General features: G+C 42.9%; 1 protein-coding gene across 1 annotated transcript in view; it reads left to right on the top strand.

The window, feature by feature from the left end:
• The first annotated feature begins 1,695 nt into the window (after positions 1–1,695).
• The window catches only part of LOC109462950, a 31,359-nt gene continuing 5,217 nt past the window's right edge, over positions 1,696–27,837 (top strand). Inside the window, exons 1-3 of the mRNA XM_019759581.1 lie at positions 1,696–1,791; positions 14,858–15,096; positions 21,016–21,126. Coding sequence (XP_019615140.1) covers positions 14,878–15,096; positions 21,016–21,126 — 330 coding nt within the window. The 5' untranslated portion in view covers positions 1,696–1,791; positions 14,858–14,877. The remainder of the gene's footprint in view (positions 1,792–14,857; positions 15,097–21,015; positions 21,127–27,837) is intronic.

Here is a 27,837-nt window from a genome sequence, read left to right on the forward strand (position 1 = left end):
AAACATTTTCCGTTGTTGTTTTTCGTGTCATTATCGAAAGGTTTCAAAACGAATGAGAGGACAAGAACAATTGGTGTCATTGCACACACGCCCATCAAGCTGAGCCTTAGACCACAGGTCTAAAGTACAGGTAAATATTCCGACGTCACATCCGTTCTCACACCTGTTATGGTTTCTCATAATAATGTCATGTGTAGTAACTGTTTCATCTCGCTTTCCTGTGAAAATATCGGCCCGGATTAGAGCCGTCTGTTCTGATCGCCAAAAATTCACTTTCCTCCCATCAAAGTCAACCCGTGTCCCCTGGCATATATCCTGGCGATAAACTCAGATTCGGTCCATCAGATTTCATGGCGTTATTAATATTTACAAGGCGCTGAAAGGCTAACCGACTCAACTAGACGCTTTTAAAGGTCAAACGTCAGAAAAATATTGGCGATATTGTTACTGAAGTCTTGATGTGGACAGCGTTCATTTGCTAATCCAAAAATTTCACATCTTACGAAAACAAAGTGGCAAAATTCAATCGAAGAAATCTGAGCAGGAAGAAAGCAAATGATGAGTATTTATGAGGCACGCGCGATGTTTAGCTATGTATGATGTGCAGTAGAATCCTCCCAACAGGTCATGTTCCGACAAGCTTGTCAGCTCTATCGCAGAGGACAGGCGTTGGCTAGGGTATTCATCTAGCTAGCGGCAGACAGGTGCACATTTGGAGGCGCTTTACCAGCTGTACCCCCGAAGTCTGGAAACCGAGGCTACTCATTTGCAGCTTCCTTATGGCAAAATATATACAGAAAACATCCAGTTGTGATTCTCAACTTAATTCTTTGCAGGGCAGTATTTGCAAACCATGAGCCCATGTTGGCTATGTATATCTAACAATAGTAACATGACATCAGCCATACTGATTTTTTAATATAATCAGTAACGTTAGATTGGGCCAATATAATGTATTCCAATTAGCACGCACAGTACAAGATGTACTGCCAACTCCTTAGTAAAGAAAAGGCCAAGAACATTATTCATTGTTTTCTTATTTCCGTTATGTGATTAGACGTCAGTTAGGCACTCCGTTTGGTGACGGCTAAAATGGATGAGGTTTCGATGGGCGAACATCGATATTAATTAATATGTTCTTCTCGTAAGTTTTCGGTGACAGACACTCAGGCCCCGCTCCCATTTTCTTTACGTAGCAACTTCGCGGATAAGTACTGGTATAATTTGTGCCGACAAATGCTCTTCTTTTAAGCTGCGGTGCAGTAAGAGCGCCATCTAGCGTTTGAGACCAAACCGCATCTATGAAGGCTTGGTGTACTGTAATAAAATTGATAAGGGGAAGGTCGCACACAATTTGTTTCTCTCCATTATCTTTTTTTAAATGAATCCTGAGTGTTATAATTTACGCTGTGAACTAACCTTTTTACCAAATACTACATTATTGGACATACAAACTGTTTAAAGCTAGCACGCTTTCTATTGGCGTACACACATACGTCAATTATATTTAGAAAATCATAATTCGCTTTTTTCGTGCAAAAATGAATGCTGAAATTTTCTAAAATCTCAACGTTGCGGTTCTCCTTCTCATCCCGGGTCCTGGGAACTGATTCCAACCTTTTTTCAGGGCCACGTTTATGCAAATGAGATGACGTCATCCCCTGAGAATTCTGGCACGGTGGGTTGCAGAATTTCCGGAGGAAGCTGGTGCAGTTGGTACAAGCACGCCGCTCTTCCAGAGGTGCGCTCAACATTTACGGATACACACACTCTTCTCCAGCCACGTCTGCGGTGAGTACCTGCAGAAGTAGTTTTGAAGATGATGTTGAAAGCATTCCAATTTTCTTCATACATGTATATTTTGTCTTTTATATATAGAGATCTAAGAAGGTGTGTAAAAATTACTCTAGATTTATCAGAATGCGGAATGACTAGCTATATGTGAAAAAGTCATTTTTCCTCTGTGTGAGTGCTTTGTATATGCTGACAAATGTTCCCAATTTCCCCCCAGAGTGCAGGCTAGCTTTTTTGGTTAATAAGGAATGAGATTTGATTCTCGGAAGCTCGTCCGTGGGATCAGATTCAATGATGTACTGTGAAATTCATGGTGACTCTGACCTTACACGTTCTATATCAGCGTAGCGTCGTGCATTTCAGACCAGTCCCACACAATGGTTCGCTTAACGCGTGATGTAAATGACTAGTAGGCAATTACACCACATTTTCTGTCTTTTTTGTATATCATACATAAATCACAATTCAGAGGTAAGAATATTCTATAAGAAAAGTACGAATCACAATGACTTATGTTTTCCGTTTTGATCTCTTTCTGATCGGGTGCGGCACACAAAATTAGCTATGGTTGTAGTAGTTTAAATGTCTGGTGGTTCCCCTACATGGTACTAGTAGTCCCCCTACCGTTTGTACTCCACTGTTTATTTACACATCTTTTGTTCCACCCGACTGCGTTTCACCTGCCCTTCCCGAGGAGACGGCTTTTGTCCCGGCCGCGCGCACCCTTTAAAACAACAATAACTTCAATACGTGCAAATACTCTCCAGAAGGTCCCAATCAGGCAAAACAAGCCGTTCTTATTTATCTTATATCATTGCAATGTTTCGACAGCTGGTCTGAACAAGTAGACTGTGTCTAAATTGGGAGAAACACTTAGTTTGCCTGGTTAGGCTTCAACTACGGGATAGCCAGTGAGGCAGCGATTTAAATCCACCACACACCGGGTCTGTATTGTGAGGTATTCCGATCTTGCCATCGCTTCTATGAGCTGGCCGATAGTATATTTGCGTTTCATAGATCCTTATCAAAGTTGAATCCGCAATAAGTACGACAAATTTCTAATCATGACAATGACCTGAATGAGAGCTGTCTAGGAGCAACACTGTAGTATAGGACGGCCTTGGGTTGTATTTATGTTCATATAATCTCCCAACATAGCTTCAGTTTGTTTCTGGGTTGAAATGTAGTACAAGTATATAAATAAATTATGTGTTATATACGTTTATTTGATACAGGAGGATACAATGTTTTTTGTTGGTAACAAAAGGATCTTCTTGTCCTTACTTTGTTGATTATTATTACTTTCCAAGTAAATTAATAGAGTGGATACGATGTAGCTGCTGGATACTAGATTTAAAAAAAAAATCGTCACCGTTTTGGTACAAATATTCAGAGTCATTACCATGCAAATGCGGTATCGCCCTCGTCGCATGTCACGCTCTGCCTGGTCCGCGCAAATTGTATTGTGCATGGCTCATGTGCAACAATGCAATAACGACGGGTTTCTGTGCCAGGTAAGATGGCTTTCTATGCATCTAATATCGGACACAGAGGGGGCGGATTTACTGCAATAATCGGTGTGATTTTGTGTGACTGAGCAGTTGTTTTCTTGTAATGTTAAAGCCTCTGGGACAACCACAGAACAGATGTAAACGAAAATGCATTCATTTGATCTTTCCTTACACTCTTCAAGTCTTCATATAACGTTACCAGGTGCACAGAGAATTTTCTATGATATTTGAAATAAACAAAGCATGAAACAGGTTCACTATGCAGTTATCAGCAACACTTTGCTGGCTAGAGTAAAGGCACGCTTTATGTTGAGAGCCAGAAGCTTGAAGTTGGTTTGTGTAGTTTGAATATATCGATTTCCTGGATGTGCGGGTTCTGTAGTCTGAGATTCACCCGACCCTCGCTCGCAGGGGTGGAAACTTCTCCAGTCACCCCTCTGGCTCTGCCAAACTTATTTCCCGCTTTGCTTCCTCCCGGAAAATTGCAGAAGGAACTTTTAGTGGTTGTATATTTACCGAGCAAAATGGCGTTTTACGGGGGAGCGATGAAAAGAATGAGACTGACATTTTGATTGTCGGTGATATACGCCAAGGTTAAATACTGCCTTAGGGTGAGAGTGAAATGACGATTTAATGGGGGCCAGCGCAGATTTAAGCGCGGGAACAGATTAAGCTGTAAGGATAAGGTCTCATGTCCCTGGAACTGAATAACGTCAAAGTCGTCACGAAGCAGGGATGTCTGAGAGAACACAATTACTGTGCGCGCAAGAGGGGGGGGGGGTAGTGAGGATTCTGAAAAGAAATTTAGAAAACACAGAAGAGGAAAGAACGGAAAATAGTTCCTTTGGTCGTACTGGGGCTCCCAAGTGCTGGCGCATGGCGCACATCGCGGGACAGCTAAGAAATATGAGCAACTCTTTATAAAGGGGGATGATCGTACATAGGTCATGTTAAACAAAACGTTAAGAACGTTTACAATCACATGGAGCTGTATGGCCATCATTCCATTTGGGTTGTTCGGAAAAATCGCGCAAGGTTCGCTCCAAGGTGCCACTCTCACATTGGGTGTCTATCCAGTCCACTCGCCATGATACATACACCTTGGCTGGTAATAACAGTGTTTAGTAGATGTAATTTTCCTGAGGATTTACGGAACCGACCCTGCCCCGTGACTATCGTTTCTACAAAGAAAGTACCCAAACATACACTTAAAGGTGGGCAGACATTAGGGCTGATCACCTGCGGTCATATCGATCGCAGAAATTACAACTGTTCTTCACGGAGATTGGGGCCAGGTTAGAAATGTCTCTTCGCTTATCACATCGATTTCAAATCGCCCCGACAGATGTTCCCGACTATTTCTTTTTATTACAGAAAGTTGATTTTCTCGTACTTGACATAAAGTTCGCGTACAGTTTGCACGAAATTGTCTTGCTCTATTAAGAGAATCATGTGATAATCGTGTTCAGGTATCAGGATGAAGCAATCAGTTGCTACTTATACAAATGAAACACGTGCCTGTGCATACTGCCGACATGCTATCTGCACACGGTACCTGTATTGTAGCCTCCGGCATGATTCCTGGTATGTTAATGCAGTGCCAAGATGGATGTTCTGCAGTGCATCAGGGTATTTTCATGTGGAATCCTTTCTGTTTCTGAGTGGAAATGGGATTTTTAATGGCCGGTTTGTCATCAGGCGCTTTCCCAGGAGTGAAACATAATAGCGCCAGCCTACTGCGCGCCGCACAATGTACAAGTTTCGTCCTCCTGGGAATACTAGTGTTTGTGTTCCGACGTAACGCAATCCGGCCGTTTTGACGAATGCCTGCTACGTCTAATGGACGCCAGAACAGCAGTAGGCAAGGAGGGAAAGCACCGGATAAGTACCCAGAATGTGGCGATGAAGAATGGATTTCTGTATTTCCAGACTCCATGGCGACAAAAGACGAATCTTCCCCTCTTTTGCACTCTCGTTTTAGTCGTCCCTGATCTTTAAAGTTCTCATTTTTTCTCACAACGTCGTGATGACAGATTATTTCGCCTGTGGCAGTGAAGATTGAATAAATCATAAAGGAAACAAAAACATGATGAAAAGGACCGGCGCACTTTAGAATAGTATCTGGTTGAAGTTCAACTCGTTTTGCTGGGACGCTGTCTTGACATCGATTTCTTATCTTGCCTCTTGTCAAGCATACATGCTAACAGCTGACGGAGGGACCATCTTGCGCAGTCCTGGCTTGCTAGTCAGAATATGAAATCGTGTCGAACAAATCTCCCAGGACGAGATAAAATGGCATTCAGTGTGCGGGTGAAATGAATCACTTAGTATGGCTCTTAATGGTTTTGAGTCCCGGCAGCTGACCAGACAGTTTTACGTCGTTTTCACACAGGCTTTGATGGCGTATTCCCGAATACAAAATCACTTGGTCACAAAAAAGGCAAAGGATCATCTTCTGTGACATTGGATTTCACAGTATGGTTATTTTTCCATTGTCTACAATTTGCACTCTGGTAAAATATATGACGTAACAATTGTAATGCTATTTCGGTGTTTGATGAAGAATTTCCTCTCATCCCAATCATAATGGCCCTCCTACACTAGCTTGATAGCCTTGTTGAAACTCTCTTGTATTCTAGTCGTTTCTTCATCCTTGCAACATCGTATAATGCCAGCCACTATCAGTGCCAAGAGTCTCCACCTGTCTCCGGATATACTGTTCAACATTCCCGTCCAGTATCTACTTCAGGTCTCCTTAGAACCGAGTCGTAAAACGGCAACATTTTCAGGGCTATTGCCTCTCTGCCGCGGAGTAAGAACCTATCACCCCGCGGAATGTCTGCCATTTGGAGCGCTTCCTGTCCTAAGTAAGTTACCGCCATTTTCTGACAGTTTCCGAGGCTTGATGAACGGCTCGGCACGCCGTAAAGCGCACGGCCCATTACGTCCCCTCACCGTGGTGCAGAATTCTGAGAGCTGCCTTTAACATGGAGATTACAGAGGTATGGATTCCGCCTAGCGAGTATTCCCTGTTTCGCTTAACCTATTTCCCCCGGCCCCTGTACTGCATGTAATATATAGTAGGTCCAGCGGAGTCTATCGGTATGTGCACAAAAGGGAAATAAACATGAAGTATACGAACGAGAGGGAAATAAATGTGCGAAACAATTTAGATTAAAACTTACATCACTTGTCGAGGATTGCTCTATCGTGTCAAATCCCAGATTACGTATATATCAACCTGAAAATGAATGCAATTTTTTTAGTATCTTTCGATGTAATTATTTCTCAAATAAACATCCTGATCGTTTGACCAATTCCGTAACTACCTGATCTCCCACTATGTAATTTAATTTCAGAATGCGATATTCTCCGGGTCAGAAATAGTAATGTTGCTTTCAGTACTTTATTTTCAACGACGTCAGGTACTTTTTTTTGAGTTGGTGAATCTGAAAACACAAAGACTAAAAACTCCTGTAGGGTGGCACATCGACCCGTCATGGCAAGCTTATTTTTATTTATTGGAAATCTGGACAACCCCATGCGCAATACCTGCAGGATAGCCTTCAGGTCCTGGACAATATCACGGGTTTTCTGTGACAATCATGATTAATGACCTTTCACAAGTCAGAACATGCTAATCCCTTGAATTATGGGTAATGAGGATGACCTCTGACCTTGCGGTGAAGGAGCACTTGGCCCGCCGGAGACATTTGTAAACGCGGTGTGATGACAACACACCGACACCCATCGTGCATTAGCTCGATCGGGCGACAGGAGAGTGCAAAAATATTGTAATTGGTGAACACATTTGCTTTTGATGGTTTGCATATAAAGTAGTAGAAAGTAGTAGAAAGTAGAAAAAGGAAATAGAGTACAGACATATCACTGGAACTCTGGAACTGCTCTGATCAACATAAAGCTGATGCTAGAAATGAATGATGCAATTCTTCGACTGTTTTGAATTTGTGATTTTAACCCTGGACTCTGGAGTTGTGCTTCGTCTTTCTTTTCAGCTTGGGCGTAGCTGCAGAAGTTTGTGCGTTATTACGTGCTGTCACGTCAAATAAATCACCGGCTTTCTACTGCAGGAGCCGTAGGGCGAACTGTTACAAAACCATCAGGAATTTATCAGTGGAGAATAAGACCAGGCACGTAAGTGTGTCTTACCCCCGGGCCACCAAACAACTTCTAAATCCCACAGACACCATCAGATGTAATGACGATCTCGAACATAAATGCACACCGCATCATGACGAGAACAATTAAAGCACGACCCATGTGTGTTCTAAGTGCTGTGGGAGAATACAGAAACACCTGATGGCTGTGGGTATTGTACTGTCGCGCTCCGCCATACTTGTCAATACCACACCTTCACGTTGTTCACGTCGATTAAATCTCACCTCAGGGGAAAACGAAAATATTGAAAATAACGCTGACAAGCCCACATCGCCACCTTGCGTCGCACTTAAAATTCTTCACGCATTACGGGAGACAGTGCGGGGAAAATAGACGGGCTGGTCGATTTGCACATAAAGGTTTTTATCCACGCCTCGGGGCCCTGCTGCCCGGCTCCCGCTACTAGGCCACCATTATCCTTGCATGGACCTGCCCCCAGGGTCGGCACAAGTGAAAGTTATTTCATCCCAGAAGTCGGCGATAAGATGCTGCACAGATTGCAAAACGTCCAAAGTGATCTCAATATTCATTACTTTAAAGCGTCGAACAGTTAAGATACGACGTACTTGTAAATCGGCATCCTGCGCATATTCAGGGATATGCACATCACATACAGGAACATTGCATGTTTGCCCAGAGGTAATGTAAATCTAAAGCAAAGAAACAAATTTTATGTGACAAGAATAACTGTACAAACACATAAGTCGATTTCACTATACTATGATGCTTGAACAAAAATGGAACCGGCACACCACACGCCGATTAGAAGAAGAATATGTTTGTGCCATTATACTCTTTTTGTGAAGCTAGAGACGGCAGTCAGTTCGTTTTCAGTTCAAATATTGTATATACCTGATATAACTCAGGGTCCCTTGAATAGCTATGATATCAAACGATAGCTATAACTGAAAGAAATCTGTGACAACAATTTGACACTTTTTCACTCAACAGTCAATTTACTGGAAAAAAACTCTGACTAGGTTTTGAAGTGGTGGATAGCTATTCAGTACCAGGAGCACTGCCTCATGCAAAAACTGCGGAAGTCGTGGCCTTTAACATACAGCGCGCTCTGATAAGGCGGTAATGTACTCTGTGGATTGATGGTGGGACTTCAGCAGAGTCACGGTATATCACGGTATATCCTAATATAGCTCTGAGGTTGGAGTGTGTGTAGTAGATAAAGGTGGGCATCACTCGACGAGCGACATTTATTATAATATCACGGGAAAAGTTACGGCGTGGTCTTTGACTACATTTGAACACGAAACACACGAACTGGCACGGCAAATAGCCGGGTATTCAGAACGTAACAAGCACGATTTACACTCCACACGGCAGTAAATAGAACCTCCCTTGGGGTGCCTTTATCCTTGGTGTACATCGACCAAACGGAAAATAAGCCTGACATTTGTGAGAGCAACTGTGCCAAGTGGAGATCCCAGAACCTCACAAATGCGACCCCTTCATATCTATTGACGTCAATTGGTACACTTCCTGGGACATCTTGAGTCCTTCTTGAATTCCCAAAGGCCTTCTTGATATCCCTAACAGACACGCATCACATATGGTACCAGATTGAATGGCGGCCCTATCGATGGCAGTAAAGCACGTCGTACAGTAAAACCACGATTTAAAGTTGTCTCCCTAATGTTCATCCATAGATCTTCAAATAATAAAGAATTTCACCGTTATCAAGGATCCCACAGAAATGGCCAGTTGGCAGCGATAACGTTCACACGGTAACAAACGCGCTGGGAATCCGTTTACGGCGTCTTTATGTTAGTGAATTGATGAGGTGTACGGGACTGGATGGCAGGGCTATGTTCTAATGGGATAGCGGTGCGAACCATGCTAACCGGGCGGCAGTGTTCGCGCTGTTGTTGTGGTAATGTCACGGTACGGTGTCTGAATCCACAGTAAGTTATAACTTTTACACCAGAGAATCCCGGTGAGCTTTGTTCTCTCTAAGGGATACCGATGTCTTAATTGGGAATTTAAAGTTAGGTAAATTGATACAATTGGGAGTAACAAAATGACGCTTTGCCCTGGAAGTATTTGTTGTGATATGTTATTTTTATTAAATCCAATTGGCAGTTTAGTTTAATTCTTGTTGCCCTATCTTGTCGTTACGATTCAAGTCACTGCCTTTTCCATTAGTCACTTATTCCGAGAACCTTCTCTAAATTTACACAATAAATTAATGCCCGATGGAACTTTTGTCCTTGAAATTTTCTTCAAACAGAAACTTTTAATTCAAATCACTATGCCCACCGGGTAATAAGCAAATTTTACTCGCCCATCTATCTACATGCCCGTTCAGTACCGCTCAGCAATTAATCGTTGGAAGCTGACTGTCGTGTTTAATGCACGGCAGCGACTGAGAGAAGAAATAACGTATGCCGAGAGTTAATACGCACGGATGTACCAGAAAGGAGCGCCACTATCCCTTTAGGAGATCCAGAGCGTCGCTGTTTAAACAAGGCCTTTTGAACCACTCAACCGCCGCTTTTATCAATTGAAGAACGCAGCGATGGTAACCAAGTTTAGTTGCTGAGGATTATCAAATTAGAGACGATTTTCTCAATACCCGAGCGTAGGGCTTTTCATTTTCTGTCGGTATGGATCGCTTGTTATCTGATTATGACGCAGTTCTCCGCGACATGCAGCGGGATGTTTTGTTGGCCTATTGTTATTAAATGACGTACGTATTGGCAAAAAAATCATGCGATGTGCAAAATCAACGTCAATCCTGAATAACAAGTGGAAGGCGCCGTCCATGGTGATGAATATATTGTTGTTATTAAAGGAAGTTACAGTGATGCTCTTTCTGGACACCGGCAATGGCAGACGAAATTGTGCATCAATGTGTACGGTAAGAAAGTCTTGCAAAATACTTCAAGTACCATTGTGACATGAAATCAAATATAAAAAGAACTCGTCGGGATAAACAAAAATTCAGAATAACATGAGCTCCTTTGGAATCTTAATAGTCCTTGAGTTTTCATCAGTCTAACAGCCAATAAACCAGCCCACGCGTAACACCCCGGGAAGGCCAATAGGACGTAGCCTCTGAAGAATTTGCGGTAATATTGACTATCCTTTTTGAGCAATCACGCTGTCGCTAGAAATGGCAAAATATCCCGCTGTGCCTCGGCTGCTTCAGCTATCTGAATAAAATGTTTTTTCCTACAAGCGTGAAACTAGATGCACTTCGAATTCCTATCACCGAGAGGTAGGCGGCATATCTCGGGAGATATCGCGAGATTATATGAAAATGTACCACGTTCTGTGAACTGAGACAAATCTGCTATTTTTATCAGGAAGTAATGGAAAAGACTACAACAGCGCACAATCTATACACGCTAGGGAAAGCAGTATTTGCTGCTAGCCGCGGGCCGCTTTAGGCCCCATCTCAGCTTTGACTCTGCCTCACCAACACTGGTTAGTGAGATAGCAAAAGCTCTGCTATACATTACAACTTGACGTTTGGTTTTGAGGCTAATCTTGGAGTTCTGTACTTGTCGTTTCTACACGACGAGCAAGCAAAAACGGGCTTATTATGTATTTCGTTTGATCGATTTGCGGTCTGTTGGTAGAGTTAACAAACTGATGCATTAGTGTTTTAAGTCTGGGTACTTCCATTGCACAGACAGCTAATTATAAGATGTTTATCTTTGTGTGTCGTGGTCTATGGTGTGTGTTGGGTGGGGTGGGGGCGGTAATTACAACCCAACAGAACATCTGTGCTCATAGACATAGACTACACGTCCTAACAGAGTTTCCTAACAAAACGATGTGAACCACAAAATGAACTTAAAATGGTCGATGGATCAAAATACTTCTGTATGCATGGAGAGGCTGTTAAGTGCACAATTTCATTGTACCGGGTAGACATTGACTGATCGGTGATAGGAAAATGATAGCAAACCGGCAAAATACCCTGACCTCAATATCGAACAAGCACAAATGACCTAACTAGAACCTTGGTCACGCCAGCCGGGCGGGCTGGGCGCAGTGGTGGTCACGAGAACGCCGACATCGTACCGACCAGCCGGAATTACCCGTGCAGGATTGACAGGCGGATTATTCCGATCCGAGAGGTTGGCTGGAGGGTGGCGGCGGGGTCTACTCGGGTAGTTTTTTTCCAATCTAACCTGGAACAGCCGACAGTCCAATAACTCCAATAACTCCGTGACATTTGTGTCTGTCAATTTGTGAGCTGATGTAATGGGTCGGGTGATCATGTAAGGCAGTGAGGCTATGAAACTTCCATTTTACAGACAACGCTTGTCATTCATGTTGTTTTACCCGTTAGAAAAATGACCTTCCAGAGTTTACTTAAATGATTGAATTGGCTCCAATGGTCTCTGTGATAGATGGGTTAATCCATACAATTAGAAAGACGCGCCTGCGGTATTTATCAGACTAAAAATAATCACACAAAAAGTTGATAAAATTGATCCTAGCTATATGACTGTCGTCTATCTTTCCTAAAAATAGTATTCTGGTTGATACGTAAACAAGGTGACACATTGTCAATGGATATTCATGGCCAGTCTGATATTCATAAGGTTCTCGCGGACGAGCTTGTACGGAGACAGTGATTTATCGGCCCCTGGAGCGGCCAGCCCCAACTCGGTAGGCCGAGCAGTAATGACTAATAACGCGCGTCATCAGCCCAACGATTACTCCCCTCCCTTGCACGGCAGCAGCAGCGGCCGCCGCACTTCTCCAGTCCGTACTCAGCCGAGCGCCCGCCAGTAACTCAGCATCATCCGTGCTTCCTTCGGCATTCCCGGATTTTCTTCCTGCCTTGCTTCATCCGCGGGCCGTTAAATAATTGAAAGCGCTGATCCGGACTGGCAGGGCTGTTTGTGGGACCAGGTGAGTGCGGGGATTAGCTCTGCGGGACAGGCTGGTGACACGGCAGTAATGCGGGGGGACTTAGTCCTCACCAGGACCTGCAGAGCTGGAAAATCTCAGCCAGCAGCGGAAAATAGATTTTGGCTCTGGCTTTTGGCTTACCATCGATTTTAAAGGCCTTGGGTTTGTACATCCGCCCAGTTTGTGATCCTGCTTGTCTTTGCGCGGAAGGCGTGAGGTAGCTAAAGGTGCGATGTAATTTCAAAAACACATCAATCTGCTGCAAAATTTGCATCTAAATTGACATCTCCTTGTTGCTCGTGTCAAGTCTCTCGGTAGTAGCCACCATTACCCTGTCCCATCATCAACAACAGCAGATACAGGCGGCTCCTAGGGAAAACTAATTGGTCAAAGATTCATCAAAATGCTGACTTGATGAATTAGCATGTTGTGGTGTGACACGCCGATGACTTTGCTCTGCACATCCATATCTGATAACAACCTAGCGGTCTGAAGTGATGTATAACTTATCAGCGCTTCTGGTTTTAATCTCGTCCTCCCAACTGCTAGAATTTTCCACGGAAAATGAGCACGTCTGATAGATCGTTTTTATTTAATTGTATATAGCAAAGTACACTGAAGGCTACTCGAGTTGTAGTAGCAGTTGTAGCGTGGCATAATTTTCAGTCATCAGGCTATTAGAGCGAGCTTGGCTGCACAGTTGCGTGTACTGAATGTGAGAATGGTGGTTACTAGCTAGACATTCTGCCTTTTTTTAGCGCATTCGCTGAAAATATAGTGCCGTTGGATGATTCCAGTATTCACTCGAGTTTTGTTTATGTCCCGCACATATCAGTTGATGTTGAGAATGTTCCAAGTGCAGGCCTGTGATAGTCTGCTCAGAGAACCTTGTAATTCCTAAATGAGGTTCTGTATGGTACGATAACTGCCAAAATCACAGTGATACGTAATCTAGCTCCGGTTACATTTTGTACATTTTTCTGAAGAAAGGGTTATAAAATATATGATAATCTGAATTGTAGGTTGCAAAAGCAGTGCTGCCATCAGCCAGAAAAGGATGATAACGTCCTGTTCAGAATGATAATTTCCGTGACTAACATACAGAAATGGCGCACCACGCCATCTCCCTGTATCCTTGTTGAGCACCATTTCACGACCCACTCACATGCCCTCCATGTGTCTCTCTGTCGGTACATGTATACGTGGGAAAACATTACGACTGTAACATGCCGTACTTCACCTCTTTAGCGCTGCCCCAAAACCTCTCGCAGAGAGCGTAATGAAAGCGTTTTAATTCATTTACAGCATTAGGGGTTCGTTGGGCTGCCGTGATAGACAAGCGTTGCGCCGTGTTTGGCACTGCGAGCATCCTTGGCGAATCACGGTTCCACTCTCCTCCCCGCGTCTGAGGTTTCATGCAGTTTCTCTCCTCTAGATCAAGGCCGTCACTTTTTCATTATCGTCAGTTCACCTTACTTCAATTAGTACTTGATTCTCATTACAAGAATATAAAAAATCCCATGCTCTCTGGTTAAGATATTCCTAAGACGTGTATGTATATGTTATAGAGGGAACAGTTTAAAAGGGAACCGACGGGAGATCTACTACATGTACGCTGAAATAACCGGCAGGTAGCGTCGGTTTTGGGTCGGTTTTGGGAACTACTTAATGGAATGTGCAGACACCATCTAACAATGACGTTAATACAAAGAGAGGGTTTGCATATAAAGTTCTGTAATTACAGGACAGGGAGTACATAAAACTGTTACGACCGAAGAGCGCTGTCGAGGACGCATCAAATGCGCACGTCAGATGGTGCGATGAGCATCAGGAAACACCGCCTTCAACACTCACATGCACTATTTCAGCTACATGAATAAGCACATGCGTCAGCTCAGTAAAAGACGACTTCTTTATACTATATTTACAAGGACATCAAAGAAAGTTTTGGGGACTTTAAATTAAAGCAAAGTACACGCGCTGTTTCTTCTAGCGAGTGACTCATGACTCATAACTTTGATATTTTGTTAGGGAGGAAACGTGATCAGGCATTTCTGTACATGTTACTCCCGTTATTAACGTTGTCATGAGAACATCTGTAATACTGATTGATATATAACACTGGTAGTAAATCATTCTATAAACGTACTAAAACATTCATGTCTGCAAATTATTTCTTTTTTTTTGGTTCATCGATTTTGCCCTTCAATTTCCCCGCCATGGTTGCTATGAATACATCCATTCCATCGCCTCGGCTAAAGTGAATTATAATGTTCAAATGGCGAAGAAATGTATGTATAAATAATATTTTGCCCTGGACAACTTTGACATTTGTTATACTGTTTTGTTTGATTTTATGAATGCCTGGGCTAAGGGAAGCTAATTAAATTATAATGTTCAAATGACGAAGAAATTTATGTCTATAACTGAAATTCACCAAATTACCAGGGACAGTTGCTCTTTGATATTAAAATGTGTTTTTTTTTCAGGACGCAGAAGTATCACCGTGATGGTCCGCCTGCACGGCCGAGCCCCGACCAAGCGGGACCGCGAGGCGGAGAAGCCCCTCCTGCCGCTGGCTATCGGGGAGCTGAAGGACGAGCCTACGGGCAGGGTGACGCTCCAGCCCGACCACGACTTCGCCCACTCTGATACCCGTGAGAAGGCCCGGAAGATCCCGGGTATCAAAGTGCTGGACAGCGGCAAGGATAACTCCTGCAGGTTAAAGGTCAGCAACATGACTATGAACTTCACTTGGACAACTGCACCAAATTACATGGCACCAAATTATCATAGTGTAGATGTTGAGTCAGGTAAAGTAGATAGTCATAGGGGCTTTGTTGAAACTATTGGAGCTAAAGAAATGCTATTTCAGGATATTTTGTTACTGCATAGAAATTCTCCCTAACCTTCAGTGGCATTTGACATTACCGTAGACAAATGACATTGTATTATGATCTTCAGTAATATATTACAACTCAAAGCCTTCTTTATTACTGTCTCGGTAATGACCTTAAAAGCTAAGTACAAGTCGACGATAATACATGATTCATATATGGGAGAACGTCGTGATTTCCCACAACGCTAAGCCCTGCTGACGTCACGAGGACGAACGACGTCGTTCATTCCTGAGTAATGTCATTCTCGTTCCCAGTGGTGCAGGGTGGAATATCGACCTTCCCTTTGCAAATCACATCATTCCGTTTGTCCTCTGTACAAGTTTGTCGCAGAGGTGATTTTTTGCAGACATTCAGTCTTTCAGTCAGCATAATTCAGCCCCATGCGTCAGATTAAACCGCACAAGCTCAAGGTCACATATCTGCTGGAGATGCTTTGGTTTTTTGACAAAATTCCTTACAGATGTGAGGTGCGTTCATGCAGTGATAACCCGAATTGACTAAAATGAATAGGAATGCCACCGTGACAAATTAGGTCCTCAGTGAGTTAGATCTGTATCAAAAGCCATGAAAATTTGACCGTATTACTGTGATACATGCAGAATCTTATGTGGCTTTGTTGTAAGTTTGACAAATCGTGAGAGGATTTTGGATGTTCAATGAACTTATTCAATTTAAGAATTAAGGTATTTTCCACGGGTGTCGTTGTCAGGTAGCATGGGATCTGACTGTGAAATATGTGAGAGTTAATGGCAAACAGGTAAGTGTTATTGAGGTCCGTACTTCATCTGTGAAGAGCCGCGGGTTGGATTACTGGAATGTGACACAGGGGACATGTGACGCGACCACTTCCAGGAAACTAGACAGACCGACTGTTATAGAGAGATAAATAGGCAAGCCTAATATCAACGATAGTCATAACAAAAGGCCATTTGAAGTAGTTTCTTTCAGGTGGAAAATAAGTAGATTATGACCATGGCACATTTTTTTGTATGAGAATGTATCTTATCATGCGAATACTGAGCAAATGGCCATGACCAATGGCCGGAAAATCGCAAATCGTTTGGTGAGCCAAATTTTCGCCTTTCTGTCTACATCCTGCCCCACATTCTTTGTAGTTCTTATCCGGTCGGAAACATCCAGGCCGACTCTGATTATGCTAAATGATTAGGCCAAGGCAATCTCTGACATTGGTGACAAATGTTGGAAGTCAAACAACCGATTTGACCTAGTTGAGAATGGACGTTAATTACGAGGTCGGCCCCGGTCTCATATATCTTTTCCAGGGCTACATTCCATCAGTAGTTCCGGTCCGCCTCTACTGACGCCCAGTCCGCTAGACCGAGTCAAATTAATCCAACCCACCATATAATCTGCCGGAAACTCAAGCAAAGAAAATCCGCGAGGTGTTCACGCAATAAAGCCTCTGGACCGGCGAGCTTTTGTTTTAATCTGGGATTTTACGACCGGTTACGACTGGAATGTGTTTTGCGCCTGCCCTTTTGACCACAGGCCTGCTGACAGGTTTACGACACGTCCCGACACATGATCAATGGTGGTTTATCCAAATACCCCTGTTTATATGCAAATTCTCGTCCATCTGCTTCCAACCCATGTTTTTGGGCGGATTTTTTTGCGACGATCGATATTTCATATAATGGTGGAAAGGCTCGGTCTATGCGGGGTGCTGACACGCCTTATCAAGAGATTGAAGAAATAACATAAACCACAAATTTCCTTTCTTTGTCTGTCTACTTTTGATACGACACCTTCTTCAATTTAAACTGCTGGACACTTTTTGTTTTTACATGTCTAGTACAATGGTAAGACGAATTGTAAATAATGGTACGTACATGGCCTAAACAGCTTTCTGAAAATTAGATACTGCTTTACAAGAAGTTTGTGTTTGAATATTTTGTTCAATATGACTTTATGATATTCAGATTATGTACAGTACAGTCCAAACAAAGCTTCCTATGTAGTCTCATAGTAGTCACATAGGGAAACGTCACTCTCTCCGTCCAAATATTAACAACCGAGCTTTGTTACTCGGGTGGAATATTAGATTAGACTGTTATGATGGGCACTAAATTAGCCCTTATATGGTTAAGTCATGTTGAGATGAATACTAGTATGTCCACGCGTTTAGATTTTGCGTCCGATTTTCCTCCCCGCGGATATTTTGGTATCGCCCCCTTACCCGCTACATGTATATAAATGCTACCGCCTATCGCCAATCTCAGAATCGACACTAATATAACCCACCAGAAATTCAGGTTTCATCAAACGTGATTTGTCACATGGCTGACAGTCAGAAAAGTACGGTCATCTCCATCAAACGCGTCGGCTGTCATCCGCGGGGAGCGTCCGTAATAACAAACTCTACCTCATGTCAGTCTGACAAAATATATTCGTTTAGAATATCTCGTGCCGTTTTTTCGGACGGAATAAACATCAGCAATGAGTGTTGTTTATCATCATATTCTTCCATGGACATGGTGTGGTTAAAATGAAATTAATCGTGCACATTAATTAGAACCTAATCAACATTGCACTTCAGTGTATACATAATGACGAGGGACAGACTACGTTGGGTGGTGGAAATTTGCGAAGCTGCTTATGTATTTGTCGTCGCTTTCAAATATTTTCCACAATTTTGTTCAGCTCCTTCCAAAACATACCCCGTGATCTGTCCTTTTTTAAACTAGTTAGTATAGGACATGATTGTGGAAGACAGGGACAAGCGGAGGAGAATTAACCAGAGGATCTGAACTGACAAGAATATCTGGTCCAAGTCTGGTATCACGGGGAATCAATCGCGCTTGTTCAGACCAGTTTCTTCGGATCTGTTTCTTCCATGTTGAGTCTCAAAGGAAGATGAAATATTCACCAGTTTTAGTGGGCCTAAAGTCTCACACAGTCAGCAGCTGTAGATGGGAAGAACCTGTGATCGTCTGCGTATGACGTCATAAGGGCGTCTCACAGATGCCGAAACCGGCTGGCGCCACTCTGGCGCGGAGTGATTTCCTTCAGCTCCTTTATCTTGTTCCTCGCAAAAATACGGCGGGGAAATAGTCTTAACTTACGAGGAGATTGACTACCTTTGAAACATGTGAAGGTCCTGGGAGTATCATTGACATTTCTACAGAAAATCCAAAGGGTGAACCGGTTGGATGTTACAACCAGCGATGTTCACACCTGTGATCGGAAGTGCATCGGTGAACCCCGCCATTAGGCGAAGTGCTTGGAGAAAAGCTTGTGGACTGCGCGGCAGAAATTACAGTGGTTCAGATCCGATCCCCTGACGAACGTAACGCTGAAGGTGACCTCTTCACCCGCCGGATTTACAGGCACATTAGCTTATCAGCTAATTCTGGCGAGCTTTCACAAACACGGAAGATCCGAATCACCTGACACAAAATGAAAGTCCTAGGATTACAAAGACGTACTATCTGTGAGTTTTATACACGAAATCTTAAAAAACGCTGACGAACAACCATGAATGACATGGTGATGATAGAACCAGAACTTCACACAATTTCATTATGTTTCGTATGTTCAGCTCTACATATGCTCTATATGCTATCAACGCGGAGAAACTGAACCTCCATGTTTCATATTTGGATAGTATTGACACGTTATCCTTTCTAAAAATAAATTGTTTTCGTCATTAACATTAAAAAAAACTTCCCCACGTGCTTATACTCTGATCGTCTTCCGCTCAACTAATAACGGTATTAACCATCGTGCCCAACTAATCTGTGCCAATCACCCCCTTGGAAATGTTATTACATGGGGTTACATGAAGTGTTGCAGCGTTCAATTAGATAACAGTGTAATAACTCTAGCTTAAAACTACAGCCCCTGCTTTACTGACTATCACAGACAATTAATGGGATTGGGTCATGTCGTCCGGTCAATGATGTGTGACAGAGGCTCCTATCAAAAGAATATCATAAAGGCTTCCTTCTTGATAGCAAATGGCGAGGCTATTTCATGAGTGCCTCAAGAAATAAAACACTCCCTGCAGTTGATAGCACCCTGGAAGATACTGTGGAGAGTGATAAATTTGAGTAGTGGAGAGGCTGCAAATGTATTGTTGTGTTTGACAAAAATATAAAAAAAAGTTTAAGCCGCAATTCAATCTTTTCTTGTAATTGGCGTACTAACTAATAAATGATACCAACTTGTGTGTATCAAAGATGTAATACTGTAATCGTGGTGTGCAATCTACGTTTTCTAATCTTTGTGATACCATACGCAGCAGGAAAGTAACCTTCTGATAATGTCACACATTTCAATTACCTTGTGCAAGAAGCAACTCTACGTCAGCAGGATAGCTGAACTGTGTTAATTCCCACTCTATATGTGGCCATGGATTGTGACGACACCAACATCTCGATTACTGCCGACAGGATTAAAACAACACACAGTTTCCCCACCTCTGGGACTCAGGCTTTATTGTATGTATGATTACAACGCGTACGGTTATTGCAACATAATATGATTTTAATCCGTACGGAATCATAAATTGACTCTGATGTGTCTCGATTGTGTAATGATGTCATATATTCCATGATGTGCTGTAGGTAAAGTTACAGTGTATGAGATTACCGGGGACATTTTGGCCATAAAACCCGAATCTAAATCTAGTTATATCACTGTAGCCGCCCGCCGCGGGTTTCCGTGCCATTTTACCTTTAATAACGTTGATATTTGATATTTCGGTTAGCTATCCCGTTAATGTCAGAGCTGATAGCGCCCCTCCTCCAATGGCATTTGCTCTGGGCTAATAGCGGCCGATGTTCCCTGCTATACCGTGCACCTCATTTGACATAGCGAGGCATAAAGGGCTCTAATCGTGATGGGGCTTTAATGACAGGGCGCTCTCCAGAGGGTAGGTGCCAGGCGTGTGACTTTGTTGCAGATCACGGCCCTGGTGGAGCCAGACATGCGAACGTGCCAGAATAGTCGTAAGGCACACAGTAACAAATGATTTTCTAATTTCTTCTAAATGCATCGCTCATATTGTATGCGAAGTGATGGGTTGGTGTATCACCACCTCCTTGCTTTCCTAAAACTTTGGCAAACAGTCTGACTGAGTCTCGTGCTTATAGCGTGTAACATTTAATTGACACAGGAATTCCGGAAAGCTTCGGCTTGTTCATCATACGCACAGGGGGATTAACCAGGGCTTAAAGCCGTGCACTACTCGTGACCCTTTTGCGTCAATGGGTTTTAACGCAGAAGTCCAACTCACTATCCATCAAGGACGTTTTCTTGTCCTTAGATGTTTCTCGTAGGAAGTGTAAATTAGGGCTGTTATATATGATCCTGACTGTTGTTTGTGTCGTACGTAATATGCGTCACATTAAGTTAGGAGAGAACATTTGTGACGGTGGATAGACTCATAAAACAATAATTAGACTAACAGAGAGTAGAATCTGAAATAAATGTGTCAGATGTAGCTACAACATAGGTCTCTGGTGTAGTATTTTAAACCACTGAGTGCTTTTAGAGACGAATTTCTCAATTAAAACATAAACAATGGTAGCAATGAGCAGAAAAAAATGCGTTAACAACAACTTCAGCACCACGGAGAGCAACTGAGCAGCCTTGTGCGCAGTACTGACTGTGGCGGTACTTCAGCACTGATAATTTAGCACCAAGGACAGATACAAACAACGCTATTTGTATGGCAACAAAGAAGCACGCACTGTTACTGTTTTCCATGTTTGTTTTCTACTCAGGCCACCATCCTGTTCCTCGTCGCTCTAGCCTTTGCTGCCACAGCCACGTGTCTGGTTGTCTGGAGGGTGTACTACAACGGGGACCAGTGTCCGCCCGGGCAGCTGAGAAAGGTGAGCACATTAGTACTTAGCTCTCGGGATTTTAAAACAGAACAGCAATACAAAGACGATGTGATGAGAAGTGTAGATATTGGGTATACACTTTCTGTAGTCACCAAAATCAATAACCTTGTCTCCGTGTAGAAATAACTCATAGAAGTTATGGTTGGTCTTCTCCTTTTATCTCTCAGTGAGTTCTGTTTGAATACCAATACCTTTTCGAAAGTGTTACTTGAAGTACGCGAGGTATTCGCATCAAAGAAAAACGCACGAAATCTTAAAAATCTGCACAAGGCAACTTTATTTTACAGCGTCTGATGTATCTCATTTGCACTGCGAGAGAACAGATTACTAGTACATCACCACGCGCCATTTCTTAGAATTGGATTCCCACCCAGATAAGCGTGCTTCAATCGGTGCGCGGCTAAAGCCTGGATCAATAAGCGCTGTATCTACTTTAATGTCTAGTGCTTCTCGAGAGGTACATCGTTATGTTGGCAGGAAGACTTTACTTGTTTATAAGTCTGACCACGGCACAGATAGCGGCCTCTGCCGGCTCCTCCGCCCGCGCATGCTGCTCAACAGATCGCACAGCCTGATAGGCGGTGAGCTTTGCCGCAACACGCCGATAAGCAGGGAGTGATGGAAGGCAGAGTGTTCGCCAGATGACGCTAGATATGAATCATGCACGCCCGGTAGGAAGTTCACTATCCGGAAGAGTAGAGGGACGTCTTGCCATTTTGCGTTTGCTTATTGCCTGACCCCGAAATGTTTTAAACCTTTGAGGAATGGTACCATGAAAAACAAAGTGATGGGGGAAGGAAATGATGTACTTCGTGTAATAATGCTGTCTTGCCGCGGGCTTAAGTAGAATGTCGGCTTTTATGCAACATGAAAATCAAGTTTATGAGAGCTAGACATTGCCTCTGGGGTTAATCTTCTACTCTTGCCCGGCATTTCAGCATATTTACTACTACTACTCCAGGGAGAACAGAGAATAACGCCAGGGCAGTAAAAGCAGCCCCTGTCATACATGCGTTCAAAGATGGCTTTGTTGTGACTTATATCCTGGGAGTTTTAGGGAACAGTCTTGATGCTGTTTTGTTACCAGTCAAAAAACTTTGAAGCGTAGCGCGAATGGTGGATGATCATTTCCGAGGCAAAATCAAGTTTATGTCCCGTGGTATGGTATGGAAAATGATAAGCTTACACACAAAATATACTGAATTGAGAAATATGTCTCATAGCTTTCTATATCTCCTCGCCTTATTGCTCAGTAAATCTCAGCAGAATAAGAGATATACATGTCTCGGGGATGATTTATCTACTTTCCTAACAGGGACATAGGGATTACTTAGATATTCTCTTCACGTACGATGTCTGAAATACTAAGTAATGGGACAAATACAGACAACTACAAGGTAGCTACAGAATATGAGAGTGTAAATCTTAGCCAATCTGCTTGTCAGAGACGACTTGGCCGAGGGTTGGACATGTTTTGAGATAGCTTGCAAGCTGGAGAAGAATATATAATTTGACACCGTTCCTGAACTCTTTATCGCCATCTTACTTCAGTTTATTACAGTTGTTTCAGTGTTTACAGTAGTTTTATAACATTGTCGACGATCTGCGTTATTCGGGTCGGTGTAAAATTTTACGACATGTATCTCGATGACTATTCTTTATGAAAATCTCGATAACCAATACTTTGATCGACAGCAGCTGCTTGAGAGCTTATTAGCTATTCTTTTTATACGTTAATAATTCCGCGGGATTTAAAAAGAAGTGAATACTTAAAATGCCCTTAAGGTGTCCCATAACCGCCTCTTGTCTTTTTTATTACCTGTGCTCGTTAAATGAGTGGGTATAAATCTGTATATAATACTTTGGGAACTCCCTTGCCGATTTTACGCAATCCGCCAGAAGTGTCGACACAAATGGCCTGGGAACATTAGTACGATATATCGATTTTTTTCTATTGCCCCGTCACGTTTTTGGAAAAGCGATTCACCTAATCCCTTTCAATAGAACGCCCGAGGAAGTAATGCGAGATGTGTGCAGAAGATCCTCCTGCCAAAATGTCAATGTCTAAAACCTAGCATCGAGCAAAGCGCAGATAACTTTTATAGCTTTCCTCTTACATGCTTCGAATGGAGTGGAAACAGAAGGTATTGCTTTGTAACGGATGTGCCATAAAAGATATCAGATAGGTTGAATTTCTGCCAAGATGGAATACAAGCCGCAGAATGGCGCTGGCAAATGTCTTTCCGGAGTCAGATCTGTATTCCATGTACCCTGTGCGTAGGCGGGCGACGAGCCCACACTTATTCTATCAGGTCTGTGTCGGAATTGATCTTCGTCAGCCAGGAAACAATAAAATGATATCTCCTTCTAGGAATACTATAGAAAAGAGAATCCGATGCACAGAAACATTACTTGGCACAGTTTTATACACCTTAAAAATAAGAGTTATCAAAATCACTCACTGAAGCTTATATCCGGGGTTATTGGTATGGCTGCTACAAAAGTTTTTTTGTGAAGAAAGATAAAATACTAGGATGTGAAGTTTGAATTACAGACATGTCCAGAGATCCTGATATTAGCCTTGTACGATGTGCCCAGGGTGTAGTTTCGCCCACATGTACTGAAGGAGCCATTTATTTGCCTCCCTATGACGCAAACGGAAAGAACGGCGTGCGTCTTACTTCGTGAGTTTTATTTCAAAGGTTGAAAAGTTTGAATGACAAAAGCCACCAGGGCGGTCAGCACCACTTTTAATGGCTCAAACTACGCCATCGTTTGCCAAAGAGATTTACAGACAGTAAGTAACTCGTTAGACAGACAGACAGTAAGTAACTCGTAACGCTATGGTCCGACATGGCCGCGTCAATGACTGGGAAAGGAAGCACGTTAAAACACTACCGGTACCATTCAGCCCCCAAACCACCAGCTCTTTGAATTCGACCATACGATATAACATTTTGGTATAAGTTAGTCTTCCAATAGCAGAAGATATGACCGTGAGACATAGTCATAATGACAATAGACTTTCTGGCTAGAAGTGAGACAGCACCACCCTGTGGCGGCGGTAATATTTTGATGTTTCGTACAGTAGATATACTTTTAAAGTGATGTTCTATCATTACCCTATTACGTACGTGAGAAAGATAGCAATTAGCAATATATTGCATATTTCTTCAGCTAATACCATAATCAGTTGATCTTTGAGAATACGATGCCAATATTTGGTAGTGAAGTCTAATTACCCAACGGCGAGGGTTTTAAGGAGCTAATAATGGGATTTATAGGATTATCCTCAAAATAGAAAGTCTATAAGGTAAGTATATATACAAGTAAACAACAACTATGACGTTAATGCCCAATTGAGGAGAACCTTTTAAATGTGATGTAGATTAGTCAAACTGAATGATTTCTTTTAACTTGCGATGCCGCCTCATTCATGATTCTACACACGCAGCAATATAGGGCTTGTCACTTGGCAGTAAGTGTTTGTTAGTATGCACGCCCAGGCCGGGTAAAACTCTGTCTACAGATGAGACACTGGAGTGCAAGTACTTCGTAAAACTGGTATCAACCGGTAATCAAGGGGCAGACGTGAAATCTCGCATACAAGATACAAGATGACTTTATTCGCAATTGGCAGTGTTAGTGACACTGAATTAAAAACGAATTTACATATACTAAAAAACCTCAGTTAGATACAGTTGCTGTAGCTAAAATATTGATGTTCTAAAATAGACATAGTTGAATGCTATAGGTGGCTATAGATATTTACAAGCAATACAAGGTAAGATTTCGTGTCAGACAAAGGTGTAAAAGACAGACTGGTACAGTATATTTACAGTGCTGATTTCATGCCAAGTCCGTGCTGGTTAAGCAAACTGATCATATGTGGAATACAAGAGTTCTGGTATCTGTTGGTTCTAGTCGTGGGAATGTCCAGTTTGTGACCGTTGCGGGTCACTCTGCCAGAGATCTGGGCCCTGTGTAGTGGCAGCCAGGCTCTAAAATCTGAGCATCTCAACAGAATGCGGTGTAACAGGCACGTCAAACTTACGTGGAGGATTGAAAAGGTATTAACAAGTCCTGGGGAGAGAGTTTACCATATTTGTACAGGAAGTGTGGGAGAGGAAAGGATGAGACTAGACACGCCGTGGGAGGATGACACATGCTGTTATAAAGGACGAGTACTGCCGCTTCCCGACCCACACACCAGTCATTTATGTAGTAATACCGCCTACGCTAGAGGGAAGACATGAAAAAATCATTCGGAATAAAGCTTAACTAGAGGGAAGGTTGACTAACGATTTTGCTTGGTCGATAACTTCCTTAAGCTTCAATGACACAATAAAATCTGACGTTGAGACGGCTGGTGTTGTACAGAACCGACAGTTGCTTTAGAACAACATCTTCGTGATTCCTGACCTGAACGTACCGCGCCCATGCCACGTTCATTGCCTGGCAAGTTCTACAGGTTGTTTATGCGTTAGGGCATACAGGCCCTGTCCATGGTGCTGATTTATGAGCTGTCTTTCTTCGGCAGTTGGCAGTGTCTTTCCCAGATGGACAAGCGTGTTGTGGCTCAACCAAGTGTCTCATTTGACAGGTACAATGTCTGTCTGCTGAAGATAAAGCCGTTAATGTCCGCCTTGGTGAGATCTCTCAGACGGGATTCCTGCGTTTCTATTGGACAAGACGGCTGACAAATGGTGCGATTATCCATTAGTTCTGTGGAACGGTGTCCACCGTGGCGCCTACCGTTCCCTGTGGAGCAACAAGTGCGAGTTTGGTCAACGTTACTTTTGCTGTGCTGCCTACAGATAAGACAGAAATTAGACGCCTCTGATCCCTCTTGTTATCATTACAAAGCTCGGCGCAGCACGACCATGAATAACGGAGTCTACAGAGGATACGGCCAGCAGATGTTGACAAGAAAGGAATACAATGTGGACAAATCCTCAGCTAAGGCATTTATTCCAGTCTATTTGTTACTTATCCTCAGGGGATGAATTTCATTTTAATGGCGCATGTTCGCATTTGTACATGTGTTATCGGTGAAGCTCATGAACAATGACAGTTAATGGCATTTAGATGTCATCAAAAGTACAGTTCTGAAGAAACCTGCGTGATGCTCAGTCACTCTGGAGGCAACTCGGCAGGCTTTAGATGGTGTAAACCGTTAATACATAACAAATGGGTAGACCCGCTGGGTTTTGTAAGTCAGAATGTCGTTAGATGGTTGTCATGGTCTGAGTCAAAGGTCTGTATGGGCGAGATAAGAACCTTTATTTGTGCTGACCTAATCATCACCTCCGGCAGGCAGATTATGTTTCCATCAACTCTTTCATTCGGACAGGATAGCTGAAAAGTAGAATGTGGGTGGAAATAAAGTTTAGTCTGAAACCATCATAAATATAGTACTATTCCTTTGAAATACCATGTGTGCATTAGATGTGTGCGTTTGCTCGGGAGGGGGTATAAATAGGGGGTGGTTGAGCGATAACAAACACGAGTATAAAAAGATTCCCAACAAATTCTCCAAGCTGCCCTATCAACCGTGTTATTGAATTTATTCCACGAATTTATCCCTGGTGGAAGGCAGCGACCTCTCAATCCCTGTCCCAACTTAGCATTCCGCGCCCGTCGGCAACGTTCCCCGGGCTAAACTAGCAAATGTGAAGGGGTCACCTGGTGCACTGACATCCCCATCGTTAAATGTCTTTTTAATACTGCGTCTTCGTCAGTCTCCCCCCGGCAAACTGAACGGTCCACACTCGTCAATCTACTTACACTGCTGAATTGACGACTCGTTCAGAATGGTGCCATTCCATTTTCATATTCATAGCCAAGTGGAAGGGCAAGGCCATCGGTGGAATAAGGAGTCAACCAGAAGTCATTTTCATTCGTACGCAAAAAAAACAACAACTAATAAATCTGTCATTCAAGGAAAACTTCAACACGTTCTCTGATGTTTGGAAGAATATCGGAAACGTCTATTGGTAAGCTCTGGTAGTGATATTTATGAGTGAGCAAATACTGGATATATGGATGTCCAATCTTTATCAACTCGTCAGAATGAAAACTGATTTTGAGTTGATGTCGTGAGGAATTTGCACAATTTCCCAGTAAAAGAAAAGAAACGCACACAAAAAACTAAAGGGGTGTTCCTCGGCGAGATCAGCCCGTAATCAAATTGCTGGAAGGAAGGTTCAATTTGCCCCCACCTCTCCTCCTGGGAAGATTGTAAGCGAGTAATATTGAGGATGAGGCGGGGAGCCGATTTGGAAGCCGAACATGGTAACTGTAAACCATTCTGTGAACGTGACCAGAAATAATCATCCTCATTAAAACGTTTTAACATTCCGGTCCCGGGGTATCCCCTCCCGGCTGCAGATCGACAGGGAAAACCTCGTTAATCTAACTTCCGTGGGAGAGCACTGCTTCACTCCCTCAGCTTATTATTCCGTATTTCATATCTGGTAAATCATACCATAAACGGCAAATACAACAGGAAACTTAATACCAACAGTCGTTTTTCAGTCGACTTTATTGTTCAAGTTTTAATAATAATATCACGACAGCAATGCATAAAGAAAGTTTCCTTTTAACAGTCACAGCACATTTTATTTCGGCAAGTGTGCACCAGATCTATATGCCACCATGCTTTATCGCCAAAAAAGTCAATCTCTGCCAAAAATATTT

Source organism: Branchiostoma belcheri, unplaced genomic scaffold (genome assembly GCF_001625305.1).
Source record: "Branchiostoma belcheri isolate BF01 breed outbred unplaced genomic scaffold, Haploidv18h27 scaffold120, whole genome shotgun sequence".
Classification (NCBI taxonomy): domain Eukaryota; kingdom Metazoa; phylum Chordata; class Leptocardii; order Amphioxiformes; family Branchiostomatidae; genus Branchiostoma; species Branchiostoma belcheri.